This window comes from Microplitis mediator, chromosome 1 (assembly GCF_029852145.1).
Source record: "Microplitis mediator isolate UGA2020A chromosome 1, iyMicMedi2.1, whole genome shotgun sequence".
NCBI classification, from domain to species: Eukaryota; Metazoa; Arthropoda; class Insecta; order Hymenoptera; family Braconidae; genus Microplitis; species Microplitis mediator.
In genome coordinates, this window is record NC_079969.1 from 24,831,695 (window position 1) to 24,847,426 (window position 15,732).

The following is a 15,732-nucleotide window of genomic DNA, read 5'->3' on the forward strand; positions in this document are numbered from 1 at the left end:
ATTAAACCTACCATCGGCGAGCAAAATAACCTAGTTTTTCGTGATCCTCGGAAAAAAATACGTAAATATCATTAATCAGAATCCGGGGACCTAAAAGTGCATACGGGCTTCCCTCTTCAGCCGAGGGACTAAATATTGTCGAATCGATATTTTTAAAGTTTATTAGCTTTTTCTTCATAAACAAAAATTAGTCAACATTTTTAAAAAAAGATCTTTTATCGATAGATTTTCTGGACGATTCACAAAATTTGGTATCGATTGATACCTATATAGAAAAAACGAATTTTTAAAAGTTAATTAACGTATTTGTTTATAAACAAAAATTACTCAACATTTTTAAAAATAGATCTTTTATCGATAGGTTTTCCGAACGATTTATAAAATTTAGAATCGATTGATACCTATATAGAAAAAACGAATTTTTAAAAGTTAATAAACTTATTTGTTTATAAACAAAAATTAGTTAACATTTATAAATTCGATCTTTTATCGATAGGTTTTCCGAACGATTTATAAAATTTAGAATCGATTGATACCTATATAGAAAAAACGAATTTTTAAAAGTTAATAAACTTATTTGTTTATAAACAAAAATTAGTTAACATTTATAAATTCGATCTTTTATCGATAGGTTTTCCCAACGATTTATAAAATTTAGAATCGATTGATACCTATATAGAAAAAACGAATTTTTAAAAGTTAATTAACTTATTTGTTTATAAACAAAAATTAGTTAACATTTATAAAGTCGATCATTTATCGATAGGTTTTTTGAACGATTTACAAAATTTGGAGTCGATTGATACCTATATATAAAAAAAAGAATTTTTAAAAGTTAATTAACTTATTTGTTTATAAACAAAAATTACTCAACATTTTTAAAAATAGATCTTTTATCGATAGGTTTTCCGAACGATTTATAAAATGTAGAATCGATTGATACCTATATAGAAAAAACGAATTTTTAAAAGTTAATTAACTTATTTGTTTATAAACAAAAATTAGTTAACATTTCAAAAATCGATATTTAATCGATAGGTTTTCCAGACGATTAATGAAATTTGAAATCGATTGATACCTACATTATCGAAACGATTTTTTAAATGTTCATTAACTTATTTGTTTATAGGAAAAGTTAGTTAACATTTCAAAAATTGATCTTTTAGCGATAGGTTTTCTGGACGATTCATAAAATTTGGAATCGTTTGATACCTATATTGTCGTAACGATTTTTTGAAAATCCATAAACTTATTTGTTTATAAAAAATGTTAGTTAACATTTCAAAAATCGATCTTAAATCGATAGATTTTCTGGACGATTCACAAAATTTGGAATCGATTGATACCTATATTGTCGTAACGATTTTTTGAAAGTTAATTAAGACTTTAAAAAAAAAATAAATTATAAATAAGAATGAAAAAACGAATTACTCCGAGTATCTGAGCGGCCGCTTGCTATTATTATTATATGCCTCACATTATTATTATTTCCCCCATATTTCGCCGACAACGGTTTGAGGGGAATGGCGCACGCGCACTGTCTCGGAGTTGAGTTCAAGTCCCCGTAGAGCTCATATTTTTTTAAACTTGTAAGCTAAATTTTTGCATAAAAAAAATTTTTTAAAAAAAATATTTTTTCTCACATCGATTCTATGGTGCTGGTCAAAGTTTTATATGCAAACAAAATATTTTTTTTCGAATTTTAACTATTTTTTAATGCATAAATTCGAAAAACTGAAAATAATTCCTATAAATTCAAAAAAATTTTTTTTAGCTTAGCTGATTTTTTTGCTTATAGTAGACAACAATAGCTGTAATTCAAAAAAAAAAAAAAGTAAATCGAATGATTTTTCGAGGAGTTACAGCTATTTGTTTATAAGCGTTCGAGCGGAACCGCGTTTTTCTTCATTAAAAAATTAATATCTCGCAAACTATTGGTCGTAGAGAAATCGGGTTGGGCTCATTTTGTTCGTTATTCAATTCTCTAAATTTCATACGCAGCATGTCTCGACTACTTTTGCGTAGTTTCTGAGATATTTTAATTTAAAGCTCAACGCTAAAACGCTATTTTTTAAACAAAAAAAAAGCAACACTTCCCACATACACACAAATGTTTAGAATATTTTTCTGAGTATTTTAAAAAAAAAAAATTCAAAATCGGACCATTTTGTCGAAAAGTTGCCAACAAACCCCTTTTTTTTTCCAGGCCGACTGGACTATATTGGAAGTAATCAATGTGTGATGTATAAATAAATTTTTGTATTGAAATGAAAAATATCAAGAAAGGGGGTGGGGGTTGAAAAAAAATGAGTCATATTTTTTACTATTTCCTTTGAGTTTTGAAATAATTATTTCATATTAATAAGATAAGTCTTAGTATGATAATAAAAACTGTGGGGCAAAATAGGCCGGCGAAAAAATTTTATAATCTGTATTACAGTCGAATCGCGTTATAAGTCCGCCTACAGGAGTGTAGGGGAATATAATTCTAAGAATTCCTGTACCCCCCATTCTGCTCAGCAGTTGAACGCCGTAACTCAAACTTCCCCATAGAGGGGGAATGTCTTCCAAGAAATATAAGTCATCGGACTTATAACGCGACTGGACTGTATTTTTGAAGAAAAGGGGGAGCGAGGGGAGTCGCCTAAATAAATTTTACAAAATGGTTCTGAATCCTAATTCGGTATTTATTTAATTATTTTTAAGTATTCAAAAAATCTACACGGAAAAAAAATAGGCGCTGCAACAGGACGAAATCCTGTTGCAGCGACAGGAGTTTCATGTTACAGCATCAGGACACATCTTGTGGAAGCAACGGGCTGAAATTTGTATGCTTCTTATAGTGATGAAGAAAATTTTGTTTTCAAAATTGAACTTGTTTCTTATTCTGTTGATTCCACAGAAAAAATCCTGTTGCTACGACAGAAAAAGTTTCGTTGCTACAACAGGATTTTGTCCTGTTGCTCCCACAGGATGTATCCTGTTGCTGTAACATGAAAATCCTGTTGCTGCATCTTTTTGTAATACCTATTTTTTTCCGTGCAGGAATTATTTTTCGATAATTTTTTTAAAAAAATTGTTTTGGAAATGTTTTTTTAAAATTATTCTGCTCAAATTGTGTTGCAAATGATATTTTTATCCTAGATTACAAGATAATAAAATTTTTTTGGGGCTACCAAAAATTCAACGGTAATAAAAAATTTTTCATACTTTATTTCAAACATAAGTAGAAAATAGAAACTTCAGCGTAATGGCGCTCAAAAATGTTTTTCTTCCCCTCTATTTAAAATCACATAAAAATATTTTTTCCTTTCAAAAATTACATTAAGTGAAATCAAAAATTTTATTGTCAACTCATTTGAATAAAATCCTTTCAATAAAATAATGACAAAAAAATTTCACTCGCAATCGGTCCGATTTACCTCGACTACCCGCACGAAAAATATATATGTAACATATATGCATCATGTATTGGCTATATGGGACATATATGTTATTTATATATTTTTCTGTATGGGTATTTTGTTTCCCCCGACAAACTAAAGAAAAAATTCAACCGACCTATTTTACCCCCACTTCCTTATTTTACATTAAACTTGATATTTAACCAATTTCTATTTTCGTAGTCAACATCGTTTGATCAAACAGGATCAATTCAATTAATCTCTACACAGGTATTTAGTTATTTATTTGTTAAATTTTTAAACATACTGATGAATTATTTCTTTAGCATACATGAACGTTGTTATTATTACATTTAAAAATTGATCATTACAATGTTATTAATTACCGCATATAAGTGTGATATTTTCTTTATTTATCGTCTATAAAATAAATGCACATATTTATCCCCCAATATATATATATATATGACTTACATTACATTCACGTATAATTCGTTATTTTATATCTGTAGTAAATAAATAATATTATTTACCGGATTTAAAATTTTCCCTCGTTTGTGTAAATATACATACTACAGTATAATAAACCATTTTATTTATTCATCATAATAGTAAATAAAACAACGAATAATAAAATACACAAAAGTGCTAAACAACTTTGGGGGAATCAATATATATATAAGTATGTATATATTGAATTACTTAAATGTTATCTCACACCATTATTTTATAATACAAATCATGTCAATGCGTATTGTGACACAGGCGCGTAATGGAGATAAATTTATTGCGAGAATATCACCCGCCTGATTAGATGTAGATAATTTTACACTATTATACAAAATAAGATATAAATCACAAATACTCTTGTCATGCGATACGACAAATTCCATTCAATCAGGTAAAGAGCATATATATATGTGTATATATACGCCGAGATAGATAATAACTGTCTAAAATTCTGAACGCACTCAAATGCACCACAATTTAAAGTAAAATGTCTCTTAAAAAGTTATTAGAGTTCATAATAATAATAATAACTATCATTATTATCACTAATCAGTCATCTTACAAAAGAGCCAGCATAAAGAAAAAGAAGTAGTAGTGCTAGTGTACAAGTTGCTGCACCACTATTACTTGAATTCCCATGTTGCATTGCCGCTGGATGTTCTCCTGAAACATTAAGTAGATTTTTAAAACGATATATATGAATAATTTAAAAGATGGAGATGGTTTATAGTGGAGATAAAAATTTAATTATTGATAGTGACTTTATATGACTAGCGCATGTAAATTTATACATTTTTTATTTTAATTATTGGAAATTTGTAGTTGGTTATAATCGATGTACATGTTTGTACTAAAGATTAAATTAATTATAAAATATCTTGAGAAAATTAATCCGTGTACTTAAATACTTGAGTAAGCTGAATAAATAATATCAGTAAGTACAATATCTTCTGATATTAATAGATTCAACACTTTAGCCGAAAATGGGTTTTATAAATAATTAACTAATAGAATTGACAGCTAGTGAATAATAAATGAATATCAGTAATATTATATGGTGTCACTCATTTTAAGATAGAAGTATGGTTTTAGAGTTAGCTTGAGGTTATGACGTAATTTTTGGATTGAAATAAAATTTAATCCTGTACAGAAGAGTATATGTGACAAGGGATGAAACAAGACGATTTCAGACTAGGGTGTTGGCTGCCCGAGCCGTAGACGAGTCACATAAATTTTTTATTCAACGCATGCCTGATTATCGCATACCTGACTGTCGCGAAATTGACAGCAATTTGACAATTGAAATTACCGCAATTTGCTGCCCGAATTTGTTGACATTTGGCAGCAAAAGTTGAAAAGAAAAATTTGCGGTCAATTTTTCCTCAATTTGAAGGTAACTTTTGTTACTAGAAAAGAACCCTAATAAAAGTTTCCTTGAATTTTTCGTCAAATGTCCGTCCACTTCGGGCTTTTCCGTTTTTGACGACAGTTTGTATACAACTTTTGAAGTGAACTTGCATTCTAATTCGGGAAGTATGTTTAGATCAAATTTTTTACAAATTGTCATCAAAAACGCAAAAGCCCGAAGTTGACGGACATTTGACGAAAATACATTTTACAGTTGGGTTGTACGCGCGCGAAAACTGATCCAAAATTTGTGTCACTGTAGTTCTAGATTTGTACCACACTACACGGAGAGAAATTTATGGTAACAATTACAATATATAATGGTAATGGTTCCCATAATGCATGGTAACCGGTTTTTTTGAAATGTTGATTATAGGAACGGCAACCATATATATTATGGTAATCATTCCCATAATTATGGGTATAATTCCTATATGGTACCGGAATAGTTCCTATGGAATTATGGTAATCGTTACTATGTAAGTATGGTAATGGTTACTATAATATTATGGTAATGGTTACCATACTATTATGGTAATGGTTACCATAATGTTTAGAAATTTAAGTAGGAGAAGGGGGGGGGGGAATGGGTCCCCAAAATTTAAGGGGCCCATTTTGTCCCCAAATCAATTGAGGCACTCAAAATTTTAAGTGGCCCATTCACCCCCTTCCCTTCTTCTATTAGTGGAGAGTGGGGCAAAATGGACCCCTGGGGGCAAAATGGGCTGACATATTACATATAAGCTCTCATTTCGGTACTTGTTTACAATCACTCCTCCACCTGTTTGTATCAAGCAAAAAACCAAAATTATGCAAATTGCCAAGAGACTTGTTTCATTCTCTGGCATTTGTCGGCGCATTAAAGATGTGTTTGCTTATTTAGGTGTTATTTAAGCATTAATAAATTGTACATGTGTACCATAGGTATAAATTAGCTTGATTTCAAGATTAAGTTTGAAATTTTTCTGTTCCGTGCTACCCTGCACCATTTGACATATTTTTCTTTTTATTCTATGTATTGACTCTTAAGTCAACCACCAAAACTTAAGGTATATGCCTATTTGCCATAATTTCTGTAGTTTCGTCCTAAGTACGTTAACGGACTCGTCAGTAAGGCTATGTTAACGTACTCATGCCTTAGACTACATCTCTTACTAGTACGAGCCGGCGTGAAACTGTGTTGCGGGCTTCAGCCAGACACTATACTAGCAAAGGAAGGCGGATACCGTCCAAACTACTTGTAACCAAGTGCTAGGTGAGCTGTTGTACACCATTAGTGTATTGAAATAACAGAAATATGTCAATTTTCCACTATACAAGAGCTCAAAAAATATTTTAACTCTTAGTTAGACCTTTCTATCGCCACCGTCCATCTTACGGTATTAATAAAATTAATTATTAGTATTTATTAGAAATTTATTAAATTTATTTTGGAAAATCAACATGATTTTTGTCATTTTTGCTCAATTTTGCACACTTTAGTTGCAAGGTTCGGATAGATATCTTGTGTTATAGACATAAATGCATACAGAAAATTCTTTCCGCCGTGTAGCAGAACACGTGGAAAAAGTTTAATTATAGATCTTTAATGTGTAAGCACTTGGAACTTTAGAAAATGTGTGGAGTCGCTATTGCCAACAATTACCCTCATTTCTTAAGGGAATGATTACCATAATATTATGGGAATAGTTACCATATGCACTTAGGAATCGTTACAATGTGGTTATAGGATTAGTTCCTATTTTCTTATGGGAACTATTCCTATGAGTATGGTAATCATTACCATAATTCTAGTACCATGCGATATGGGAACTGTTACCATAATAATGGGAATTGTTCCCATACGTATGGGAACTTTTCCCAGAAAGTATGGGCCTATTGCCCATAATTCCAAGTAATCATTACCATAACGGTATGGGATGATATTTCATAAACTTACTAGGAACGGTTACCATAAATTTCTCTCCGTGTACTGACACTATTTTAATATCAGTAAGTACTTACTGTAATGGAATTATTTTAGCATCACAATTTTTTTCCGTCTAGATTTTATAGTAAATAGTTTCTTCAATTTATATTGGAGTTTCTTTTTTAATAAAAAACTTTTTTTTTAGAAGTAGAGGGTGGGATTCAACTGAAAGCTTATGTGGAATAGATTTTTATAATATGCGGGAATATGAATCTTCAAATCTTGAATCACTAAAGTAAAAATCCTTAATACAAAATTTCTATGGGTAATGCGATTACTTTGAAGTCGGTGATTTTATTTCTAATATTTTAACCGGGTAATTTTAGTCAGTTATTTCTGACGAATCCCCTGAGTATTTTTATGTATTTAATTTTAATAAATTTACTAGATAAAAAAATTAATTCATGACCTTTAAATAATTTCCTACTTCCCTTATCTACTAGGGGTTGGAAAAAAATTCAGAACTTGTTGACGTTTATATTTTTAAAATATTTATTTATGGTCTTGTAGATGTTTTAGTTTCCATTGAAAAAAGTATCTGTCACTGAGCAATTAGCTTCATAAAAATTACTTTCTGTTAAAAATATCCTCTACAAAATAAGCGCATTACTCAGTCTAACAATCAATAAGCCAACCATTCTACGCCAAAATAATCTGATCGCATTATTTTTAGTTTATTTTTACAAAAATAAAATTATTTAACGAATATGCTTCGGTGATTCCACGTTCGCAACTCAACAAAAAGTCTGGATTTTTTTTTCCATCCCAAATTTGATCAAATACTTCCCAATCTTTAAAAGGGTCGAACCCTCTTTCTCTCTCTAAGCCTCGGGGGTTTTCTTCACCAGTTCTCATATTTTCCAAGAATGAATAAAAAAATTTGACTTTTTTTGAAACGTTATTATTTATTATTTCAATTTTTCGCAATATTGTTTACCATGTATAACCATCAGATGACAAGGAGGACGACGATACGATGTATATAAACGTGACATGAAAACAGATGATACAAAAATATTAAATAAAGAATGTTTTCTCAAAAAACTTACCATCATATCTATTGCACACACACGTACAAAATATATAAATAACATTTTTTTGTATATATTTCTAAAATAAAGCGAGTACTGCGTTGCTTTATTTTTTTTTATATACATAAAAAATATTTGCATTTAATTTTATTTTAAGTTTTTACTTTAATGTATTATTTAATCATTTTTATATCTTTTCTTCACATATTCCTTTTTTTTATATATAAAAACATAATGTAGTATATTATACTATTATATATTATATATGAAGCTTTAGTAGAAATATAATGACTGCTTTCAGATTTATGTCAAAAAAAAAAAAAATTGTTTTTTCCTGTGGCTTTAATCAACTTGGCTGCAGAATAAAAGACGCGTTAAAATTAATAGCAAATGTATCTAAAAGCTGATTTAATGAACGAAACATTTCATATGTTCATATGTCGATAGCATTAAAAAATAACCTGTGTTGCATTGTATTTTAAAAGCATATACTTTAATACTTGCTTATATACTTTGATATTTCGTAAAGAAAAATGTATTACAGTATGACTAAAATGGGTATGATATATTTGAAAAAGAATTAAATGAAATTTATTAAAAATGAAACTAAAAATTAAAATCTTTCAATTTTATAATTGTTTCATTCAATTAGTGCGCGATATCTCTCAAACAATTTATCAAAAGTAATTTTTTTAATTTATTAAAACATTTATCTAATTTGAGGAGAGAATCACAAACAAATTTATTATTGATTTATGTAAATATCAAATCTTAAATTTGTAAGTTTGTTATATTTAATGTTTCAAAAAAAAAATGGCCGCAAATTTTACTTAATAATGTCAATTTTTAATGTAATATATCACGTTACAATTTTAAAACGGCACGTTTTTACACGCCCGTTTTCATTTTAGGGAGATTCTTAGAGACAAAATGGGGTATAACGTTTTTGTTTTTATTACAAATCGTTTTGGTGACTTATTTAAATTTCAAAATTGAAAAAAAATTTTTGATAGCCAAAAGGGCGTACAATTGAGGTCATGCACCCATTAAACTTTTAAACTTCCTGCTATAAAAATTGAAAATTTTCAAAAAAGGGAAGTTATTGGTTTCGGTCCGATTTTCGAAATCGAGTTTTCATCAGATTTCGACGTTTTGAGGTCCTTGGAAGCTATTCTGACTATTTCCGGATGGATGCCCGGCTGTGTGTGTGTGTGTGTGTGTGTGTGTGTGTGTGTGTGTGTGTGTGGGTGTGTAAACTTTTTTTATCCGACGATATCTTTGAAACGAATCAACCGATTTGAACGTTCTTGGTGACAATCGTAAGGGCTCACAAGACTTAGAACAATAGATTTTAGAATCGATATACAACTTATACGAAAAATAAAAATTATAAATTTTGCACGCCTCGGAAGCAAAGCGGAGAGGTTGTGCTTTATAACCGACCTGTCAAGGTCACACGATTTCCACTCATTAAAGTGCATATATTCTTTTTCTATTACTCTTACACATTATGAAAAGCACATCAATATAAAGCTGAAACACTAATGAATAATCCTGATACTTTTTTTAATTTGTCCAATATGTATTAATATAAAAAAAAGTTCATTAAAAAAAATTTATCGTGGACGTCCATTAGTCTGTGGTTCACAAAAACGGCGTGGTACGGATATCTCGAGAACGACTTGACGAAACTACTTAATTTTTTTTTCAAAATTTTCAGAAATAAGCAGAGAAGGTTCCTTTCGAAAATCACTACTGTAGGCCTTCTCGTTTTTTTAAAAATAAATCATTACGGTTAAAACCGGCAATCTTACATGTAAACAAACACACACTGCCGCCATTTTTCATTAGGAATGTTCTCCTTATTTATTTTTTTTTTTACTTTTATTACCGTATATTTACCATGGAAATTTCTATGGGAAAAGAGCGGGATATTCAATTTTATTCGAAATTTAACTTTTAAAAAAAAACATAACATGAGCGTTCGAGGCGTGCACTTTTGGATTTTCAAAATTTTTCTTTGTTTTGTTGCATAACTCGCAAATCTCTTGACCGATTTGTTTCTTGGTCTGATAAAATTTAAGTCTCAACAAGCTCTTTCGATTGCCCTAAAGCATGTCCAAATCGGTTGATTTGTTCCGAAGATATCGTTGGACAAAAATTACTTTCTTTCCAGCGAAATGTGTATATTTTCCGTAATTTTTTCAATTGAAAATACTAAACATTATATTTCATTATTGGTTCAGTTATTTATTGTATTTATTAAAATTATTTTTAAAGATAGTAAGTCGATAATTTGTTGACTTAAAGTCAAATTAATTAATTTTGATATTAAAACAACTATTGGGTCACTTTTGACTACTAGTCATATGATCGGACAATTAGTTTCGAGCTAATAAAACTGAACGGTGCGAAAGATAAGACTCACACCGTGTTAAAACACTCACACAAAAAATTTTTTACTGTGCAGGGTTTATGTTAAATTAAACACAAAATTTTCAACTATTCAGTGCCTCGAATTTAAGGTGTGCATTAGTGAGTTTAAAATGGATCGAAGTTCAATAAAAGAGTAAATTGAGATAATTTTAATGCTATAAGACAGCTATCAATCGTCGTTTATTGAGTTAGTTTATGTATAGACACTGAAACAGACGATAAATTGTATAGGAAGTAAAATTAAATGAGGAAAAAGATGAGAGAGGGTTGCGCAAGGGCACTAATGAAAATCAACGATGCGACGAGGAATTGAGAGATGAGAACGAATAGCTTGGGAATTCACCTACCATTAAGTACGTGTACTAGGACACTGGCTGACTCTGCTGTAGAAGGAGCGCAGGTGTAATTGCCAGAATCTGTTGGGAGTGCCCGAGAAATCAACAGACGCGATGTCCTGGTCTGTTTCTCTGTCACGACACTGATTCCTCCTCGTTGACTGTAGTTTATCACATGCTCACCTCTGTACCTTTAATTTACAAAGTGATACTTGTTTTTATATTATATAACATTTATTGCTTTTTTTTAGACTCTATGGAACCAAGAGTTTAATTAAATTACCCAACTATTTTGTTTAAATTTTATTGTTCATTAGGGAGAACTGAGTCTCCAGACTCTTTACAAATTAGACTTTGAATTTTTTCTGTTTAAAACTGTTTAAAACCAAAGGGACGGATGATTTTTTTTTGAATTGATAATCATATTGTAGACTTATATTCTAAAGCTGGAAAAGCGAAAAAAAATTTTGATTTTAAAGCCAAAGGCCATATAATTTAAGCTCAATGCCTTTTTGGCTTTCTAAATTTTTTTTTTAAAATTACTATCCGTATACAAAAATTTCAATTTTTAGCATAATGCTAATTTAGCGTTCCGTAATTTTTACTTCACTTTTTTTTTTTTCGTTTACGAGTAATGGTATATTGATGAAAAATCGATATAAATTGAATTGAAGTACATGATAGAGTTGCAGTTTAAGATTCTATTTGAACCCAATATGGATTAACCTTTACTCTTCGAACCTCAGTAGTTTAATCCATAATGTAATATGAGACTAATCTATGCTACATCATAAGCGAAAAAGGTTACCTACGTCTGACCTCAACTGTCAATAGGTCAATAATAGGAATTGATATCTCAACTAAATATTCATGAAAAAATGCCCGGACTAACAAATAATTTTCGTGACTATCTTCAGTGATATTCAATTTTTTGATGCCTAGAAAAATAATTTTTTGCAGAATGTTTTATCTGATTTACGTTAATCTCGAAATTTTTTTAAAGTTATAATTGAATTTGATTTTCTACAATAAATTAATTTAAAAACTCGTAGGAGTAAATTAATTTCATTTGATAAAAAATGAAAATTATAAACTGCAAGATTTTTAAAAGCTTGGATTATATATTTTGTATACTGAATAATACGTTAAAGTATCGAATGTAAATTGACAGCAGTACTGTTTTTAATTAGATACAAATTTTATTTTAAAAAAACATTAATTTGTTTATATAATTATATAAATACGACACTGTTATAGAATATCAAAGACATAATGATAAAGTGAATAAATTAAAAGGTAAGAGAAGAAAAAAAAAATTACCAGTAGATAAAAGATGGTGGTTCAGGTGTCTGTAGTACGATGCAAGTAAGATTTATATCACTTCCACTTTTGATGTATAGCTCGGAATTCCCAGCAATTTTTGCTTTTGACACTAGAAAAACATAAAAGTAAAAAATATGTTATTGCTACGTAAAGCAAAATACTTTTTTCTTCGTTATTTATTTATTTTTGTTTCAAGAAATTGATGTTTGCAATTAAATTGACAGACTTATATTATATTTTTTAAGGACGTTGATGCATGACCGTCGTGACTGTTAATATTTAACATGAAAATTTGACACAAATCGTTTTCAACACAGCTACACGTAAATTTTTAACTTAGTGTACTTGAGTTGATACAAAAGATTATTTTTCTTACAGCTTGAGGAATAAAAATGCATAGAAACTTTGAAGTACATTTTTTTTGCACTATTGTATTAATCTTAACATAGCTTTTACACGCTAAAAAAAATGCTAACTATTACCATCTTGCAATAGGGAATGATTACCATCTGTATGTGATAATCATTATCATGCTTTTATGTTAACTATTTGTTGCTCGTACACGGAAAAAAAATTATAGGAAGTTTTGCTATGCATTATGGGAATAATTCCCATAATGATATGGGAATCATACCCATACTACTATAGGAATTGTACCCATACTATTATAGGGATGGTTCCCATATATTATGGGAACCATCCCTATAATAGTATGGGTACAATTCCTATACCATTATGGTAACCATTCCCATAATGGTATGGGAATAGTTTCTATACCAATATGGGAACCAATCCCATAATATTATGGGAACTATTCCCATAATGGTATGGAAACTATTCCTATAATATTATGGGAACCATTCCCATAATATCATAAAAGTTTATTTTGCAAAATAGTATAGAAATTTCCTTCATGATATGGAGAGATTCAAATGAAGCTTCTTCGACGCTAAATTTGTTAAAAAAAAAATTTTGTTAAGAATTTCAATGTTTTTGCCGAATACAAATTTTTTTTTCAATGTTTGAATTTTTGTTTTTATACTTAATAATATTTCTGTGTATTGTAAAAGTGATTACTACACTTTTCTTTAAATTAATTTTTTCATGATAGTATGGGAACCATTCCCATAATATTATGGGAATAGTTCTCATATTATTATAGGAACCATTCCTATAATGTTATGGAAATGGTTCCTATAATTAATGGGAATGGTTTCTATAATTTATAGGAATAGTTCCTATATATTATTGGAATGATTCCCATAATATTATAAAAAATATTCCTATAAATTATAGGGACCATTCCTATAATTAGAGGAACCATTCCTATAACGTAATGGGTATCACTCCTATAATTATAGGAATTATTTCTATAATTATGGGAAACATTCCTATAATTATAGGAACTGCTCCCATAATTTACGGTCGTAATTCCTATGATGGTATAGGAAAAAATTTCACAAAATTATGAGAACAGCTTCCATAATTTTCTTTCCGTGTATAGTAATATTTACATGCTGAAAAAAAGTGGTAATACTTCCCATCTTACTCTCTTAAATTTAAAACAGTGAAAATAGTGACTATTCACTGTTTATTGTTATTCACATTAATTAATCATCCTTACATTTTAATGATTCTCATTCTTTTGTGTGAACTTTTCCTATCGGAGATGGTAAGCATTCTTATCCGTGATGATAATCATTACACGGAGAGAAAAATATCGCCAGATTAAGTATACGTATCGCTATTCTGGCTATACGCTGTACAGTCATCTTACTTAACGATACGCCGTATAGCCAATTCAGCTATACAGAGTATCCTCACAGTGGATCGTCAAAATGACGATCCGTATCCTTATTTTAGGCATTTTATGAATCGCTGACATGACTATTGCGCAAACTCTGTATTTAGGCATCCGGCAACCGAGAACGATGATACGTATAGCCAATTTAGCTATACGGATCCTCACGCTGGCGATACAGATACCTATATCAACGAAACTACATATCGTTACAAAGGCTATTCGTCGTATTGTTAAATTAAATAAACGAATACTTAACCTAACCCAAATACGTATCTTTATTTTAAAGATACTATAGATTATTAAATTAATATGAGAGTATTCCTAAATTAGGTATACGAATCGTTATTCTGACGATACGTCATTTGAGGATACATTGGATAGTCATTTTGGCGATATTTTTCTCTCCGTGTACTATCTTAGATAGCAAAATTAAAAAATTTTTACGAGAAACGAATAGTTAACATAAAAGTATGATAATGATTATCACATACAGATGGTAATCATTCCCTATGACAATATGGTGATAGTTAGCATTATTTTTTCAGCGTGTACTATTGCCGATAGTAATAGTTATCATCTAGATACTGATATTTCTTCTCTGCAAAAATGAATCAGTGAAATTCACTTCGAATTAGTGAATATTCACTGGGAACCAGCTATAAGTGTACCACTGGTTGAATTAGTGGTCTACTTATAGCTGTAGAAGTAGTGACTATCCACTGATTCGCAGTGAATGTCACTAATTCATTTTTAGAGAGTTGTGTCTGAAAAATTTTGAATTTTGCCGTCTGAGAAAGTAATGTTTATCATCTCGGAAAAGAATGCTTATCATCTCCGATAGGAACAGTTAATATAAAAGAACGAGAATCATTAAAATGTAAAGATGGGAATAGTTACTTCGTTAAGATGGGAAGTAGTACCACTTTTTTTTCAGCGTGTATAGCTTTCATAAATAAAACTTCTTAGATAATTAACTTACAATGATAATAACTGGATTGAAGCAAAATTTCTCAACGTGGGTATTTTATTTTTAGAAGAAGAACGTTCCAACTCTGTTTTCAAATTATCTGGTTTTATGTTTTATTTGAATTTCTGTGGTGACATCCTTTGATATTGACATCCTAGCAACCGTGAGATCGCTTTTTTTCTTACTTTAGATCTCAATGATACCCATCAACCTACTTTTCCTTTACATGACGTGTATATATTGGCGTAAAATACAAATTTAACGAGAAAAAATAAATTACCAGTGATTCCCGTATTTGTTTATTGGATTTGGAAAAACATGAGCTTCGAGAGCGTGAAATGGGCTTACGAAAAATACTCTCGGGAGCGGTGTGAATGAAATGGATTATAATGTAATTATTATCGATTCTAATTTTGTTTTAGAAAGAGCGTAAATCAAGATAATATCAACCTAACAACAGGAATAATTTGTGGCTGCAACAGGACCCACCTTGTTACAGCTACAAGATCAGTCCTGTTGCAGCTGTAGGTCTATTCTAGGACTTGT

At 29.9% G+C, this 15,732-nt stretch overlaps 1 protein-coding gene across 3 annotated transcripts in view; it reads right to left on the reverse strand.

The window, feature by feature from the left end:
* Nucleotides 1-1,561: 1,561 nt before the first annotated feature.
* The window catches only part of LOC130669276 (hemicentin-1-like), a 52,581-nt gene continuing 38,410 nt past the window's right edge, over nt 1,562-15,732 (reverse strand). For all 3 annotated transcript variants that reach the window (XM_057472070.1, XM_057472062.1, XM_057472078.1), the window contains 3 exons: nt 12,413-12,524; nt 11,105-11,283; nt 1,562-4,577 (listed from right to left, as the gene is read on the reverse strand). In XM_057472070.1, coding sequence (XP_057328053.1) covers nt 4,468-4,577; nt 11,105-11,283; nt 12,413-12,524 — 401 coding nt within the window. In that variant the 3' untranslated portion in view covers nt 1,562-4,467. The remainder of the gene's footprint in view (nt 4,578-11,104; nt 11,284-12,412; nt 12,525-15,732) is intronic.